Genomic DNA, 17,505 nt, shown 5'->3' with positions numbered 1-17,505 from the left:
ACGGCTGCTCTGGCCCGCCGCATCTGGGAGCCAGCAGTGGCAGCCGCTGGGGGGAGATAAGGCGAGGCTAGCCGCTCGTCTGTAACTCACGTTTTGCCCCCCTCTGCCCTGTTCTCCTCTCCTCTTCTGCTCCTCCCTTCCAACCATCCTCCCTCGCATCATCCCCCTGACCTTATCTCAGGGGAGAAGGCACCACTGGGTCGCTACTGTGATAGCACCTGCCAGAACCAGACCTGGCCTCTGGTGATTATGGGGGAATCATTATCTCGCTCTCCCCAAAAACTCATTTTATACCTGCCAACATCTGAGGGGAGGGGGGCAGGCAAGAGAGGAAAGGCTTCTCTAACAGGTAACAGAGAAAACTGTGTGTGTGTGTGTGTGTGTGTGTGTGTGTGTGTGTGTGTGTGTGTGTGTGTGTGTGTGTGTGTGTGTGTGTGTGTGTGTGTTCACATGTTTACATTGAGGCACACAAAGCAAAAAGGCAAAAATACGTTCAGGAAGACATTTAGCGTTTTTTGACATAGGATAGGATATAAATAGGTTTTGATAGAGATTACATTTAATGGATACTCATCTGTTTTCTGCCCATTACTGCTTCATGCTTACGTATATATAATTGAGCATACAGGCACACGAAAGGATTACAATCAAGAAGATTCAACAGTTCAGTCAGAGTTAAGGAACTTAATGATTTAGATGTTGTTTGATGCTAAGTGAATAAAGGTCTTTTTGTAGGTTTTGTACCTAAATCACTTTCTTTTATTCCGCTTGGTCTTATTCGATCCTGTTTATTTCTTCATCTTATTTCTATGTGGATAAAAACTATGAATCACAGCACAAAATCCAAAGAGAAATGTGTTTTGTCACACATCAAAACTTCCCTACGAGAGCTAATGTAGGGCTAATTTCTGCTCTTTTTTCAACTTACCCCATCTTCTGCCCCAGTAGCTGTTTGTAATGTGTTTCCAAACATATGATCAGCATCCCCTCCTCATAACTTCTCAGAAGCCGTCATATCCTCCAACAAACATATGCTTTCATTTTCATTTTACTTGCGGGGCTCTTTTATTTAACCCCCTAAAAATCCATGCCAAAATGTAATCATGTCGTCAGAGAATCAACTCCAAAAAGAAATGTAACAGCGGTTTGATTGTTGCTATTATTCAGAATTACATCAGCTTTAAAACAGAGTGCAGATGTCCCATGTTTGAATACCTGTGACTGGGAAATCACCAATGGTTGTTCTAATAAAAATACATTAAAAAACACCTAAATTTCATCTTCTTCACACACTGTTGATTTATAGAGAAATCAGGTCTCTCTCTCCCTTTCTCTCTCTCTCTCTCTCTCTCGATCTCGCTCTCTCTCTCTCACTGTTTCTTCCCCACGCCCAAAGTCAGAGAAAGCAACATGAGTTTCTCTCACTTCCTCTCTGCTGATGACCATCTGTGTGTTAGTTTCAACCAGGCACTTGGCACATCTGTGTACTCACATCCCCTCTCACTTCTCTCATCAGTAAACGACATACACAAACATAAATTGTGTGGAAATGTGTGTGTGTGTGTGTGTGTGTGTGTGTAGCAGCAGTCAGGGTTAATGCTGGGACTCTGTGTTATGGTGAGTGTTTAATGAGCCCCCAGGTCAGAGGCCAGAGTAGGTAAAAGTCGATGTCTTTGTGAGAGCATGTGTGACAGCCCTGTTTCAGCGTGTTCTTTCCCACTGCAGCTGTAGTCCTACTTACTTTCTTTCTACTTTGCGGCAACAGCTTCATGTTACTCACACGTAGTAGGAATGAATAAAAAAGTTAAAAATATTAGTGACAAAACAATTATCATGTCACGATCTTTAATTTGGCTGATGTCAATGACACCAGAAAGCCATTGAGGAAGTATGAAATATATACAGACAGTCAGTAATCACACAGGACATGAGTAACAAGCTTTTTATTATTTTGGACTAATATGAAGCAGACATATGCGTGTGTCTTTTGGATAAAGACGCAGCACCATTTGTCTATCAGTGGGAAAAAAGAACTTCCACAGGGAAACCCTTCATTTATCGAGAAAACAAAAAATGAGAAGTAAAAAGTGGATTTGGTCGGTTGGCCTGTCTGCTCAGAACTCTGCTGAAAACAAAAGTAACATGTGGTGGCAATTTCTGGTGAAATAGTTAGCGAAAAAAAGAGAATATTGAAGTTGTTAAAGACATTTTTATATTTCTATTATGACCTATTATGGTGCTATAATGGTGAATATGAGTTTTGACAATGAGTTTGGTACTTTAATATTTATATTTAACCTGAAATCAAAGTATTTATTAATTAATTGAAATAAACACATTTATTACAATTAATATAATCACTGGTCAGGAGACTTGATGGCCAACTTCTAGCTTATTAGACGTATGATTTTTATTAAAAAACAAAAATAAACTGGGTAGAGGTGTCCCATAACTACATTGACTAAATATCTGTCTACCATGAACCAAGCCAGAGCAAAAAAAAAAAAAAAAAAAAAATCCTGAGCATCTACTTTTCAGGAGTTAAAAAAGAAAAACTAAATAAAAACATGGATTAATATTATAAACTTCTGAGTCACATCTGTGTGTATAATAGCAGATTTTTATAGGAAAGTCAGCATGTTAATTGATTTGCTGTGTTCCGGTTCTGTGTACAGTTTGGTAAACAGTTAATTTGGCATTTGTTGTATTTCCTGTTGTCCTGTTCTGTAAACTTCCTGAAAATATACAAAAACGAAACATCCAAAGTTCTTTAGTCTGTTGTTTCACAGCGAGGCAGAAGAAAAATCCCTATGATGAAGTAACTGCTTTGAATTAAAACCCAAAAATTAAACAGGAGGAAGAACAAGAAGGAAGGATTTTGAACAAGGGAGCGCAGACGGCATCATTATAGCCACTGGGCAAGGTGCACAGAAGCAAAGGAGGGCACCACTGAAGGGAGGATGCAGTAAGGGAAGGAGTGGCTGCTGGCCGACACAGCTGGTTCCTGACAGAGGAAGCTCAGACTGAGGCCCAGGTCCTCCTGCGTGCTGCTGTCTGCAGCTATCACCGCAAGCAGCACTGCTGCCTGGCTTCCCCAGGGGTGGTAGCCTCAAGACAGAAAAAATAACCACACACACAGATAGTGTGACATCCAAGCACTCACTTCTCTTTTGAGCTGCTGTGGCAGGCAGGGCAGGAGGAGGGTTCAGATGAGAGCACAACCCCTCAGCCAGAGCCACAAGACAAGCTGACCTGCCTCTGACACTCACACACACACTCTTGATTAACTCCCACACACTCTGCTGGGGAGAAGAGAAGAGCGACTGAGAGGATCGGGTGAACCAAAAGAAGAAAGAAACGGGGATTTACATGCAAGATGTGCCATGTTAAAGGGAACAGCAGTTAACGACAAAGACTTACTTGTGAAAAAAAGACTACAACTACAATCTATTTCTCGTTCCTGCACGCAGGCAAGCGGCAAAGAAAAAAACACCAGGAGATTCCAGGAATACTTCAACCAGAAGAAACTTCTTCACTGAAGGAATGAAAGGAATATAAGGAAAGGCTGGCTGTTACTGTCTATTTCAATTTTTGGAGCCTTAAGTGAAGCTAAGTCCGTGTATGTGTACAACAGTTCAGCGGGTCACAGAATGATCCACTGGGCCCTCAAAGGCAAAACTAGAAATTGTAAAGAAACACATGGAAATCCTCAAGCGAAACTGAACGAGAACATTCAGCAGGAAAGCCTTTGGAGGTAATACTAACTTTTAGTGTTAAGTGTGCTGTTGCTGCTTCCACGGTTGAACCTGCAAGCTGCCAGTGTGCGCCAGAGAGTTTCAAAGAGCATGTCCCTTATGCTCCAAGCCTCTCAGCTCTCAAATAAACAGGAAAGTCCGAACATGTCTGCTGAGGTCCATTTGGAGCGCCAGAAGAGGGCTGACCTGAGAGCTGTTCCAGCGTTTGCTCCACGTGTCCCTACCGTCACACTTATCAGCCACCGCGAGCTGAGGGATAAATTCACTGCCCACATACTCCAGCCCGGAAGCCTCGATCACAACCTGGTGGCCAGCAGCCGTTACAGATATAGTGAAGGTATGAGCTTGTCATCTTACAGGACCTTTTTTATGAAGGTCTTTTGGCATCGTGTTAATCGCGATGAGTGATGGAGGGTCCTGCAGCGGTCTGCTCATTAAGTTCAAGTGATTGACGTATAATCAGTTTGTGTTGACTTTGTGCTACATGCTATGTGGGGTTATGCGAGGTTTCTTCATCTTGCTATTTGATGACTGAAGCAAAGGGATTCAAGGTTAGAAGGGCATCAAAACATGGCCTTTTTTGGCCTGTTATATAACAAATAAAACTGGTATTAAATTGCTCTCTTAACACTTTGTTTCTTGTCTGCATGCTCTTTTCTCCCCCCCATTTCTTCATATTACCAGTCTAGATTAAATAAACTTGTCCTTGTTGTTACCAAGCCCAGTGGAGCACATTTATCCTGTGGGCGCTGGAAAGGAAAAGGAAAGAGGTTTTTAGAGCTTTTGGTGGTTGGGTGGGTGAGCCGGGGGTGTCTTCCTCTGGGCTTTCCCAAGCAGCTGAAGGGAACAGAACCAGATTCTGGAGTTTCACTGTTGAGCTTTAATGGTTTCATAATACACATGAAGGTCAAAAATGGGTGAATGACAGATGGACAGGTTTAAGAGAGCAGACAGCCGAGGAATACATGAAAAGACACGTGAGGTTAAAAAAAAAGTAAAAAGAGAAAAAACTGTAATTGATTCATAAAGAAGTGAAAACACTGCCTTTAGGTATAAAAATGAAAACCTTCAGTTAAATCAGCGAAGGGTTTGAAGAGAGAGATGCATTAAGAATCAGACATTAAAAGCCTAATTTTATAGACTCTAAATATGTAGAAACGGTAAGCCAGTGCGAGGACTAATACCCAACGTGGTGAATTACCTGCAGCGCATACCGTCTCTTGGCAGTAATGAGCTTTGTGAACGTTGCAGCGATAAGGCCTCTATAATTAGGCTTAGTCATAAGCATCCCCCCCTGTAATTCAGTGATAAAAACCCAGTAGAACTCCAGCGTTGGTGCTCCAGCCCATTCATCACACACAAACATGCACACATGTATAGACTGAGAAAAACAAAATGTGCCATTGAGAACTATAAACGCAGCTCTTTGTCTCATGTAGTTTACCTGATGTAACTGTGTGTGGGGGTGTGGGGGTGCACAGTCCGGTAATATGTTCTCGCTGTATGGAGAAGCGGGAGTAAAGTATGTGTTCATGCATGTACATATGTGCGCGTGTGTGTGTGTGAGGGAGAGGTGTTGTGAGCCACAGCATAGGCTTCCTGTGAGGGAGCAGATGTCGCAGAGCTCAGGCACAGCTGCGACAGGCGATAACCGCGGTGGCAAGAATATGTCGGCATGCTGGCTCTTCTCCCTGGGTCTTATCAGTCGCACACAGCATACAGACTCACACATACACACAGACGCACACTCATATAGACACTGTACAATAAGGAACTGCCACCCAGCGCTCGCACAACCTCGCAGCAGGCCCAATAGAGCCAGTAAGGCAGTGAGAGAGATGGAGAGAGGAAGAAGAAAAGCAGCAAGGACTAAATCAAGGGTCTTTGATGGAAAAGGTGCAGAGAATCCCTAACAAAGCCTTGGCTCATGTCTGCTGTATCATAGACTTCGTAATTTTGTGCCAACTCTAATCCTCTATAGCTATGAAGAGGCTATTCTTTACAATTTTCTTTGACAAAAACAGGCATGTCACCAGTAATAAGTTTCGTATAAATACATAAGCACATAACTTTGTTGCTTTCTTTGTTATCCGGCTTGCCAAAGACCTGTTTGCACAATTAGTCATCTAACATAGACTCTAAATGAAGCTTTTTGATTACGCCTTATAATAGTCATTTTAAATAGTTAATTAAAATGTTTTACTGTCACTGTCAACACTGAAATACTCATTAATAGAATTTACTAATAACTGGATTATAAATCATGTGTGAACCGCCACGTGTTTGTTAAGTTGCAGCTGATGTTTATAAAACTTTTTACATAGTAATAAATACTATGTGTACACCCACCGGCTATTTCATTAGTTACACCTGTTCTGCTTCTCTGTAACGTGTAAATATAATCAGCCAATCATATGGCAGAAACTCAGTGCATCCAGGTTTGTGGAGATGGTCTAGATAACCTGCTGAAGTTCAAACTGAGCATCATAATAGGGAAAGAAAGATGATTTAAATGACTTGGAACAGGGAATGGTTGTTTCTGCCAGATGGGCTGGTCTGAAGATTTCACAAATTCTTGTTCTCCTGGGATTTAACCTCTGTTTTGAGCCCAGAGAAAGACAACAGTAGTTCAAATAACCACTCGTTACAGCAAAGGCATGCAGAGCATCTCTGCATACCTTGATTCAAATCTTGAAGCAGACCGGATGAAGCAGATGCAGAACGCCACAGTGATCCCAACCTGTCATCTAAGAACGGGAAACTGATGCTACAGTTTGCACTGACCCCTTTAATATCAAATGGCCACTATTTAAACTCAGCTTCACAGCTTAAATGAATACTGCTGCTGGCCATGTCTAACCTTTTCTGACCACGGTGCACCCATTTATTGATGGCTGCTTCCAGCAGGATAATCCACTGGGTTACAAAACTCAAACCATCTCAAACTGGTTTCTTGAACATGAGTTCACTGTACTCAAATGGCCTCCACAGTGACCAGATCTCAGTCCAACAGAGCACTGTTAGGGTGTAGTGGAGCGGGAGACTCATCGTGTATGTCAAGCTGATAAATCTGCAGCAACCGTGTTATGACAATCTGGACCAAAATCTCTGAGGACTGCACGAGGCTACGGGTGACTAGAGGCATTAATAATAATCTTATTGATTGTCAAAAGCAAACTAGGTATTGACTAAAGCTTAATTAACTATCCATTTACAGTTTTGACTTTAGGATTTGGAAAATCAACCATATGTGCTTTTGTTTAGTTTTAAGTCTGTGGATCAGTTTATCTTTTGTCCTCCTTCTCTGTAAATGCTTGGTCTTGAGGTTTTGCCATGTCACTCTTTCTTAGAAGTCCAGCTTACATAATTGTTATCGCATCTAGAACAACGGGACATATTTTGTAATAGTATTTTGAAATTTCATCTACATAAAAACTATACCATTGGCTGTGTGCACTTATCCGTTGCTTAATGATTACATCACTGGATTTCCAGCAGAGATATGAGCAAATAAATGTGGAATGGATGATCAAAAATGTTGGAAAAACATGGATGCTGATAGTGATGCAAGAAGAGGTAAAAGTACTGAGTAAACAAGGAGTGGAAAAAAGTGAGATGAGTGTGTGTTTGTGTGTATGAGAGAGAGAGAGAGAGAGCAGTAGAGCAGTTATCCTCTTTATTTCCTCAGTACCAGCTTTGTGGTTTCTATGAGGAACAGATGTTCACAACTTGATACAGCGCCTCATCCCCCTCTACTCACTATCTCCAGTGCCAGCACCACCAACTGTCTGCTTCCACACAAACACACACACACACACACATATTGTCTCTTGGGAAACACAGACATACTTAGCACCGACTTTCTCATGTGAACGTATGGGACGCGTTCACCTGCCTGTGGACATTTTACTGGCCGTTGTCCGTCCCCCCTCTGCCCCCCTCGCCTCGCTCAGGCTGCATATCCTGCTCTTGAGTCAACACTTGATTTGATCAGATGTCACTTCCTCTTTTGTAAGTTTGCACTTCTCTTGGTCAGATATGACCACGTGTACACTGTCCTTACATCGCCTAGCACTCTGGTTAAAGAAAACTTCATGCCAGCGTGTAAGTCCTCTGAAGCCATTTTTGGTTGTAACACTATGAATGAAACACATCCCTGGGATTCTCGCGCCAAATTTCACCATCTGAAATGCAGAATTTAACCAAAGCACATAGAGTGGATAATTAATCAGCTTTATTGCACATGCTGGAGCATCTACAGTAATGCAGTAATAGATAGTACTCTTATTAGATGAAGATGACAATACTGGAAATGAAGTACTTCAAAGGACATTTGGTCCAAGAGCATGGATTGAATTTACGATTCCCATCATGTCTGGATGATTCAAACAGGCGACACTTTCCTGCTCGATTGCAAACAAAATGTCAGGGGGTCTATGGGTGCAATTTGTAAAAGCAGCATTCCGCCGTGTGTGCTTGAGTGGGTGGGTCAATGATCCGTTACACCACGCCATATTACAGGAAGACTCTCTCTTTCATAATATAATGGAGCAGCTGGAGGACATGCACACATTTAAGATGCTGGAATACAAAGTGAGAGATAAACATCCTGTTAAGTGCTTTATCAAAGAAAATAGAGTTTAAAGCACACGAGTCATATTCACAAACAATGCATGTGACTCAGAGGAAGGGAGGCTCGGTATGATTCTAATTCTATCAAACAGCATAACTCAGTGCAGTTAACTTTCCCCCCCCCTCCCTCTTCTTTTGATCAAAATGTGCTCTTTCCTCCTTCACGTCTGCCTGGAAGCTACACTGGTGACATTAATGGCAGCTCCGCGAACGTGTGGTCTGTTGAACGTGCACGACAGAGGAAAGGATAGCAGAAGGGAGAAGAGCGCAGGAACACAATGGGTCTAGCGTTCCTTTCAGCCGGCTCAGGGCCTTATCTCCTTTCAACACACTAGCCTGTGACTGCCACTATAGGAAGGGATTTACAATGTGCAAGAGGAGGAAATGCTGCAAAACTTCTCTCTTTCTTTCTTGCTTTTAGTCTGACACACACAAACAGAAATAGTCATTTCCACAGCAGCAGCGCAATGACCGAACAGAGTTCTTCTGTCTCAGTTTGTGCTCAACTACCCAGAAGATGCTGCCAACATAATAGAATCCAGAGCAATGGTTGGAAGGGGGTGGAGGGTGGGGGTGTTTGTGGTGTGACAGGGAGATAGAGAGTGAAAAGGCGGGGAAGACAAAGCTGTTTTTGTCATTAATGCCATCAAAGGGACTTCCAGTCGCAGTATTATGCCACAGAGAGTTCATCGAGGCGAGTTCCCACCTTGTGTGAGTGTTTTATTGTGCAGTTTATCGGGCTGGCCACATGGAGTGTCAGAGCTAACCCGGTGACCGCTCAACAAAAGGCCAAATTAAGAGGAGTGAGAGGCTGTCGTACAGGGAGGCTGACAGGTTGACTGACGCTGTTCCCGAAGAGAATAGCATCCTGTCAATCTCTGAGCTGTCACCTTGACAGGAATCCTTTCTTTGGATGCAACCCCCATCGCCTACCTTTCTGTCACTCAGGGCCACACAGAGACACACATATCTCTTCCTTTCTCAGTATTTTGCACAGAGAGCAAATAAGTCACCTATGGTGCGCACACACACTGCAACATGCATATATACAGAGCTGCTTTAAGGCCAAAACTCTGAAGTTTAGCACTAGCTACCCAGTCTGTGAGAGATTCACCCTTGTAATGTCCCGTGCATCAGTTTATGTGTGTAATGTTTGAGTGTATTTCTCCTGCTTTTGTTTGTTTGATCACATTTGCAGCAACAGCTTGATCAGATATTGTGGCTTGAAGAAAAAAAAGAACATTGGCACCTGGTGCTGACGTTACCTGAAGTTATTGCCTCTCATCGGCCGTGCAGGGAACTGTTCCAGTCAGAGAGGAACGGGGCTTCCCCCCCTGCACACTTGCTCACATTATTTAATCAGTAGTGGAGGGCTTTTTCAGAAGTCTCCATACGAAGGCAGCATTTGCGTTCAGCGCTGGCAAAGGCTGGTGAGACTGGAGTCAGGGCACAGCAGCTGTCTGTGTGTACTTTACAAGCTGGTTCTGTTTGTTCTGTCGACGCAGAAGGGGTCAGAAGGGTGTCAGCTTTGTCTTCTGTCCCCTTCCATGGCTATGTGTGTCTGTTGGAGGGAGAGAGGGCAGGTGGGTGGGGCAAAGGGACTAACAGACCAGTGTGGACAGGTGGAGGATTCTCACTATAGAGGAGCCAGATGTACTGTACCTGCCTTTTTCTCTGTCGCTCTTTGTGTATCTCTGTCTGCCTATCCAGTGTACTTGTTTATCTATTTAGGAAAATGCATTCATATTACTTTATATACTTATGGGTACTTAATATTATTGTTTTCAGATATAAAAGAAACCTAAAAAATAAAACTGCGTTCTCTAAATAAATAAATAAATGAAAAAGTTTGGGATTGCTGATCCGGAGAGCAGAACATCTTCTTGCTTCTGGAAACTTCCGATGGGCATTTTTCACCGTTTAAACTGTTGAAATTTTATTGACGTGCTAATTAATTGATTAATTAAAAAAAAAAGACAGATTAGTCCATTTAAAATAATCGTTATTTTTTGAATTGTCATTTGTCATCCTCAGACAGATGTTACATCAAAGGACAAGGATTAAAGGTTGAAGCAGTCATCAATCGTGAATCCATTGCAAAGTGGGAATACTAATGTTGCCACGTGTGATCTTAGATGATCGCAGTTGAAACAAGTATCTCAGAAGCACATGGGTGGGAAGATATGGGGCACATTTATAGAGCTCTTTTACAAGACGAATCTTCCTGCTATCCTTCTTTACAACAGTCCACTGACTTGACTATTAACGACAACACTTGAACATAAAGCGAAACTGTCACTTTTACGAGACGCGTGGAGTTTACTGGCGTATGGCCACATGCCGACAGACGCATTCTTTTGCATTCATTCAGCTCTCAGAAAGCTTGTGGTTTTTCCCCCAAGTGTTAAAGTAAATATAGTCTGCTTTCCTTGTCGTCCCCGTCGTCCTGATATGAGGAAACAGCGGCCCCCACGGGCAGACAGTGGGACGGTAAAAGAGTTGTATTTCACTCAGTCTCACTGCTTTTGGATTCGAGCTGTTTAGCTTCTAAAAAATATATAGGTAGGATAGGATAGGCTATATATTACAAACCATACAGCCATATAATGTCATTACGATACATCTTCATCCAGCTATTATTAATTTTTGCCTGCATTTTATTGGAGAACTGCAGATGTTTTTGTTGTTTTTTTAGCAAGGTTTAACTGGTTATGTCACCGTTAAACAAATAAAGCAGGGGGTTTTTTTAGCATAATTTTAATAACTTTGCACAAATGCGGAGTTTACAATGTGCAATTTTGGATCTTTTTCAATTTAGAAAGGATTCCTGCACAATAGCTGCCAGCTCTCGCCTATGATGGTACCCGAGAGAGAGAGGGAGAGAGAGAGAGGGAGGGAGAGAGAGAGGTTAGGAGCTCCAGATGGTGTTTAAACGCAGACAGAAGGCTACAGCGAGGACAGAGAGAGAGAGGAGGAGGAGGAGAGAGCCGCGGTTTCTGCGCACAGTGGCCCCGCCAGCTCCACTCATCAGTGAAGAAGACAAAACAAGTCTGCAAATCCCAAATTGTGAATCCACAGGAAAATAAACCGTCAGATCCGCTCAGCCGAATGTGATTTTCTTTTGTGGAAGTGAAGCTTTTTTTTTTTTTTTTTTTTTTTTGCTTTCCTCTTTTTTGTCTTTAAAGACCACAACACTGAAAGACAGCGCGTCGGAGAAGTGCCGTACTGAGAAGCGTGTTGGTGGAGCAGCCTGTCCACGGGCTGTAGTGTAACTGTGTGTTTAAACATTTTTAAAAGAGAGACAGAAAAACAAGAAGGTCACTTCGTTTCGTCGGATGTACAAGGACTCGCTCCTGACACTACGGACTGTGACTTAACTGTGAAGTTAAAAAAGGAGGGTTTTAAAGTTGTAACAGGAGGAATAATAGACGCACCCTGCCGAACAGAGGATCCGCATCTTTATAATTTCGTTGTTTTGCCTGGGGGATGCGATGATTTGTGGACTTCGGCAGTAGCGACAGGTTAATGGTTTTGTTTGCTTTAAAAAAAATATATAGATAGATATATTTGGTTTTTTTGCAGGTGAAACTCGGCTGTGTTTTTCCTTCTTCGATCTGGGATGGTTAAAATGAGCAAGAGTGCGGATTTACATGCTTGGGACAAGTTCTGATTTTTGCTTTAAAAGAAAAAACAAAAACAACAACTCAGACTGCAAAAACCAAAGACATCAATCTGCTTAAAGATCCAAGAGCTCTGGCTTTGATTTTATTTATACGTTTTTCGATATAACTGAGAAGTGAAATACCTCATAATTTATTAAACCTGGAAAGTCAAGACCCCCTACTGAACACCCAAAGGAAAGTTAAACCGTCTGTTTTTTCCTGACTCTCGCTCTTTCCTCTCAATATTTCAAAGACAGAAAAATAAGGAATAAAACCGCGACAAAGCTTTATTATAATTATTATTTTCAAATGATGAGGATTGAGATGACATATAAAAATCGGTTTTAGAAACTATTTGGTGTGGATTATCTCCGCTACTGTTACCTCAGCTTGACCTCGACCTTCATAAAGTAAGTACAACCTGCACAAGTCACAGTTTTGAGTGAAACTACGGCAAAACGCCTTTAAAAAATATGTCTGTGTATTATTTTTATTGGCATGTATTATTTTTAATTGCTCTTTCGATGTTTTAAATGGAAAAGCTTTAAATACTAAAATATTTCAGGTGTAAACTTTCACATTACTGTAAGCATTCAATGTTTTATTGCTCTGTAAAGGTGAAGATCAGGATACTGGATAACTTTTACTTTTGCTTTTTCTTTTTTTGTCGCTTTGCGTGTTATGATGTCTTTAGATGGTTACCGTGTTACATACAGGGGAAACTGTAGGATCTTGGCAAGTGAAATAACGCATTTGTAGCTAAGTGTGGATTATTATTGATGTCGAGGACTTGAAAGAGTAGCATAGCACTCTTATCCCTGCTGGGTCACTGTAGGATGTTGCCTTGTAAATATAATTGAATTGAATAACACTGGTAACAAGACACAGTTACAGGGGCAGAAAAAAATGACTCTATTAATATTATTGTTGCTATTATTATCAGTAGTGTTATATGAACTTATCTCTTTTCCTTTACTTTTAATTCTTTAGAGCTGAGATTAGACATAAAAAGGCAGAGACACTGAAAGGCAGAGCAAGGGGAGGTCATGAGTTGTTCGCCACATGAGTCTGTGCTACACATCAAAGTGATGCTGAGATAAAGTGATGACACAAAATCTTTGGTCTCTGTGATTTTGGTCTGGATGAAGGCAATGGGTGTGAAGGGATACATTTAGGCATTTACCCTTAACTGAACTGCTCGGTGCCCCAAAACAGTGTAGTGCAAGGTATGGTGTCATGAGTGTTTGTTTATGTTAAGATTTGAGCAGCTCTGAGGGATAACCTTTTGGGTGTCACTGCGGTGATACCATTCTGTGGAGGCACTAGAGAAGCGGGTTATAAAGAACTGGACGGCTCATAATAACTCTTGTGAGTGTGGAGACACTCCCAGCGAAGAAAACAAGTCCAGCCAAAGGTTTCTGAGCCCCACTTGAACAGCCTCAGCAGCGCACTCTTCTGCATGCAAGTGCAACAGTAAAACACTCCGGCCATTTTCTCTGCAGGATGTGGCCCCGTGTAATTGGCCCTGGTAAATATCATCTGAATAATTGAACAGTTGATAATAGTCTTGAACAATAGATGGGAGGTTGCAGAGGTGAAACCGCAGTGCAGACACCCTGCCTCACCGCACATTATACTTCCATCACCACCAAGTGAGCATCTCGTCCTCTCTCCTTCCCAGTGCCGGCCGCCCAATCGCTCAGACCAGCAGGGCCTGCCGCCTGCTAAGGCAGATGTCCCCACTTCATCATTAAGTAGCTCTCTTAAAAGGCTGGCCATTCATTATGACCCGAGCCTACAGAGTGTTTGTTCAGTTCCCATCTACTACAGGTGCACGGATAGGATGTCTGCTGTTTTATATATACAGAGGGAAACAACCACAGGTTTTGAGTAATAGGACCACTTTTCCTCAGAAGAAAAGGCATCAAGCGAAACCACAGGCCAATGTACTTCACTTCCATTCACTTCGAGATGGCTTTCTCTTTTGTTTATACCTCATTAGTTTACCAGTGAGTTACATATCAGGCATTCAACAGCAGAAATGGAGATGATAGAAGCCTTCTGTGTCTAACAGAGAAAAGGCTCTCGCTTATACTTTGACTTGATGCCTCAGCATCTGGTTGCAGCTTATGTGTTTGTTATATGAGTGTGTGGGCTTGTTGAGTATGTGTGTGTGTGTGTGTGTGTGTGTGTGTGTGTGTGCGCGCACGTTAATTATTGGGATCTAAATGCAGGCAGTGCAGGTGAAACTGGCTGTCTCCTAATTAATGAGTGGAGCAGATGGCCCTGGGTGGGCGGGAGCTGCAAGCACACAGCGAGCCGGTCAGGTGGTCAGCACAACACAGACACCTGGGCCATCACAAACAAGACAAGTCAAGCGGCTGACACAAGCCAAAGATATAAAACCTGTGTTTGCGTGTGTTTACATATCTTTCTCTAGTCAATAAACATTTATAGAAACCCTCTTCTTCATGCTGTAGATGTATTAGCTGGGAAATTTCAAACACAGTGTGTTGAAAAGGTAAATCGCTATTCAGCAAAGAGAAGAAGAAATAAACAAGACGAGGCGGTTTGAGAAGATAATCTTTTATTTCTTCTTCTCTTTTCTGCAAAGTTTAGTCAGTGGTAGAAAAAAGAAAAAAAAAAGCAATCCCAGTTTTGAAGATATTTTGATGTTTACGTGTGAGTGATTTCCTCATTAAACGGAGGAGCTGTGTGTACTATATCTAATTAATTAAGAAGCAAACCTTATATGTAGAAAGCACTATTCTTAATCAAACGCTATAGCAGCAAAGTTTATGGTGAATATAAGTTGAAGTAATTCATATTTGTGTTGGTTGACATATGTACACTCCCCAGATTGTCTTGTTCTTTGTCAAACTAGTTGTCTCTCATCAGTTGCTCTGATTAGCTGACTGTAGGAAGTCACATGGCCTTGCCTTTAATTTGAGAAGATTATGCCTTAATAGATAAAGAGAAAAAAACACAGAACTTCTGGTTACAGTAACTCTAAAACTGCAAATTCTACAGAAGCCAATCACTAGTTGTTGGTTCCAGTTGTTGCAGCCCTAAGTGTATATTTGCGTAACAGGGGAGTTATAATGTACATCTGTGATGTAGAGAAACATCCAGCTTAGTTGACTTTTGCTCTCTGGCAGTTCTTTGCAGAACTGTTGCTCACAGCAGAGGAACAGTGCGCTTATTACACAGTTAAAAAGAGTTCAGTGAGAGCGATATGCAAATTTGCACTTTTTGTGTAAATTTATGAGAACAAATGATGAGGTGCAGCATCTCTATAGTTTCGGTGCTATTTATCCTGACGCACACTGGGGTAAACCAGCGTGGTTCTGGATGCCTGCTGCTCAGTCCTCCGTCTTTTGTGTGTGTGTGTTTTTGGTCGGCCGTTCTCTGGTCTGTTCCACATGTGTTTGACATTACTGTGACAAGGCTGCCCAGCCTCTCTGGGGAGATGGAGAATGTCAGAGACTAGAGTCAAGAAGCGAGCAGCTTCCCAACATCTGATGGAATGAGAAACACACTCGCTGGATGGCTGGCCTGCTGACGCCACAGCGTGGGAGCAGAGCGGTGGGTGGAGGCCAAGTAAAACCCCAATTGTGTGTTTGAAATATCACTCTTTCTCTCTTTTCCTTTTGCTTTCTCCTAAATGTGCGCATATCCACTCATATTCTTAAACACTGTTTTCACTGGAATTATCAGGTGTCTTTTCTCCGGCTTTCTCACAGCAGGTGAGATGCTTGAATTACTTTATCTGGAACATTCACGGGTGAAAACTCACCCTTTATAACTAAGCATTTCTGAAAATTATTTGTTGAATTGACTCTTCAAAAATTCATCAACATATAAAGCATTCACAAATTGCACCCTCAATTATGCATTTTTCAAACGAGGTGCATTTGTAGCTCACATAAACACCCGGTTGTGAATGCAGGTTCAAACCAGTGTCACCACAGTATGTAGCTGAAATGCTGACAGCTACAGCCAAGAAGAACAACCTTCCTCCTCCTCCCTTCCTTATCTTGTGCCTATTTCACCTCCCGCTATCCCTCCTCACCTTTTTTTACTTCCTCGCCTGGTCACTCACCTCTGACCTTCTTTTGACCCCTTTCTTTTCCTCGTCCCATTCCCACTGCTGCATCTTGTCACCTCCCACCCTTTCTATTTTATTGTAGGAAATGTGCTCAGATCAGAGTCTGACACAGGATACAGCTGGGCTAATCTACAGTAGCACCGAGCTGTGTTTTAATCACGCCAAGCGAACAGGCCGGCAGAGAAAATGGGAAGTGCAAATCGCCACCGCTACATGATATAATGAATCCCTCCCTTTCCTTCTGCCCCACATCGAGCCCTTTATCACAGGCGTGGGATAAACAAGCGCAAAGGAACACAAACTGAAGTTATTAAGGCCTCCACTCGAAAACACGTCCTCTCTGGACGTCTGGGGAAGTGCTGCAACGGGGCGACCGTGCAGACAGAGATTGGGAAGGAAGGCATGTCTCTCACATTTGCGCGCTCTCTCTCCCCTTACAGTATTTGTGAAATTAAAAATGTCGTTATCTCCTGGAAACAGATCCTGTGCCACACAGATGGTTCCGTCCCTCTTCAAATAGGAGGCTGAGCCACTGAGTGCGTTACCAGCTAGTTGTACAGACCTTAATCTCGACTTCAGCCTTCCTTCCTGTGCATGTCTGTCTCTCCACACACGCACACACAGGAGTAGAGAAACTCTGCCCCTTCAGATAAAAGTGTTGCCCGTGTAAAGTTCTAATTTCACTTGGAAATTGATATTTCAACCTTTCAGAAAACAGATATATATGAAGTGTAGAGAGAGGAAGGTTAGAGATTTCCTTGATATGTCAAAGAGTAGTGGTGACTTTGAGGAGCGGTGCAGTCACGTCTGCAGGGTGTAGAGGTTGTGTTTGATATTTCAATTATTGCTTCCAACAGAAATCAGCCCATCTGTAAGATTTCTGAAAACTATGTTATGCCTTTGTGGAGAAATCTATAAGTTCCTCCAGAGACCTTCAGGTAAAGAAATAAATGTGATATGAGAAAACATAAAGACGCTTTGTAGGACCAACAAGTTTGTGATAGGGTGAGCTGGACCTGGTGAAAAGATCTTTTAAGAGGTTTAAAGATGATTTTTGAGTCTGTGGCAGAATTTCATCTCATGAAAAATAATGTTATGCATTAAATGAACTGATAATCACCTGGTAATGTTTTCACTCATATCACTTTCTCCCCTGAAACTATGATTGATTCCACAGCGTCTCTCTTTTTATATAATATGAACGAGTTGCACTTGTAATAACAGAAAAGAACAAAGCATAAGGAGACATATGAGTGGATAATTTTGTGACAAATACAAGACTGACATTATCTTTCCTGGATTAGGCCTTATTTTTTTTCCTAAAAAACTGTAACTTTTTAAGCATACA

General features: G+C 42.2%; 1 protein-coding gene across 9 annotated transcripts in view; it reads left to right on the top strand.

Annotated features, from left to right (window-relative positions):
- The first annotated feature begins 3,210 nt into the window (after positions 1-3,210).
- Positions 3,211-17,505, top strand: part of cbfa2t3 (CBFA2/RUNX1 partner transcriptional co-repressor 3) — a 41,052-nt gene continuing 26,757 nt past the window's right edge. For 5 of the 9 annotated variants that reach the window (XM_039609721.1, XM_039609739.1, XM_039609731.1 and 2 more), the window contains exon 1: positions 3,211-4,092. In XM_039609721.1, the coding sequence (XP_039465655.1) occupies positions 3,846-4,092 (247 nt within the window). In that variant the 5' untranslated portion in view covers positions 3,211-3,845. Of the gene's footprint in view, positions 4,093-11,294; positions 12,460-17,505 lie in introns of those variants that run through there. The other 4 variants (XM_039609714.1, XM_039609707.1, XM_039609750.1 and 1 more) reach the window with 3 other exon arrangements.

Source organism: Oreochromis aureus, linkage group 1, assembly GCF_013358895.1.
Source record: "Oreochromis aureus strain Israel breed Guangdong linkage group 1, ZZ_aureus, whole genome shotgun sequence".
NCBI classification, from domain to species: domain Eukaryota; kingdom Metazoa; phylum Chordata; class Actinopteri; order Cichliformes; family Cichlidae; genus Oreochromis; species Oreochromis aureus.
Note: the sequence above shows the minus strand (reverse complement) of the source record. Positions and strands in the feature narration are given on the sequence as shown.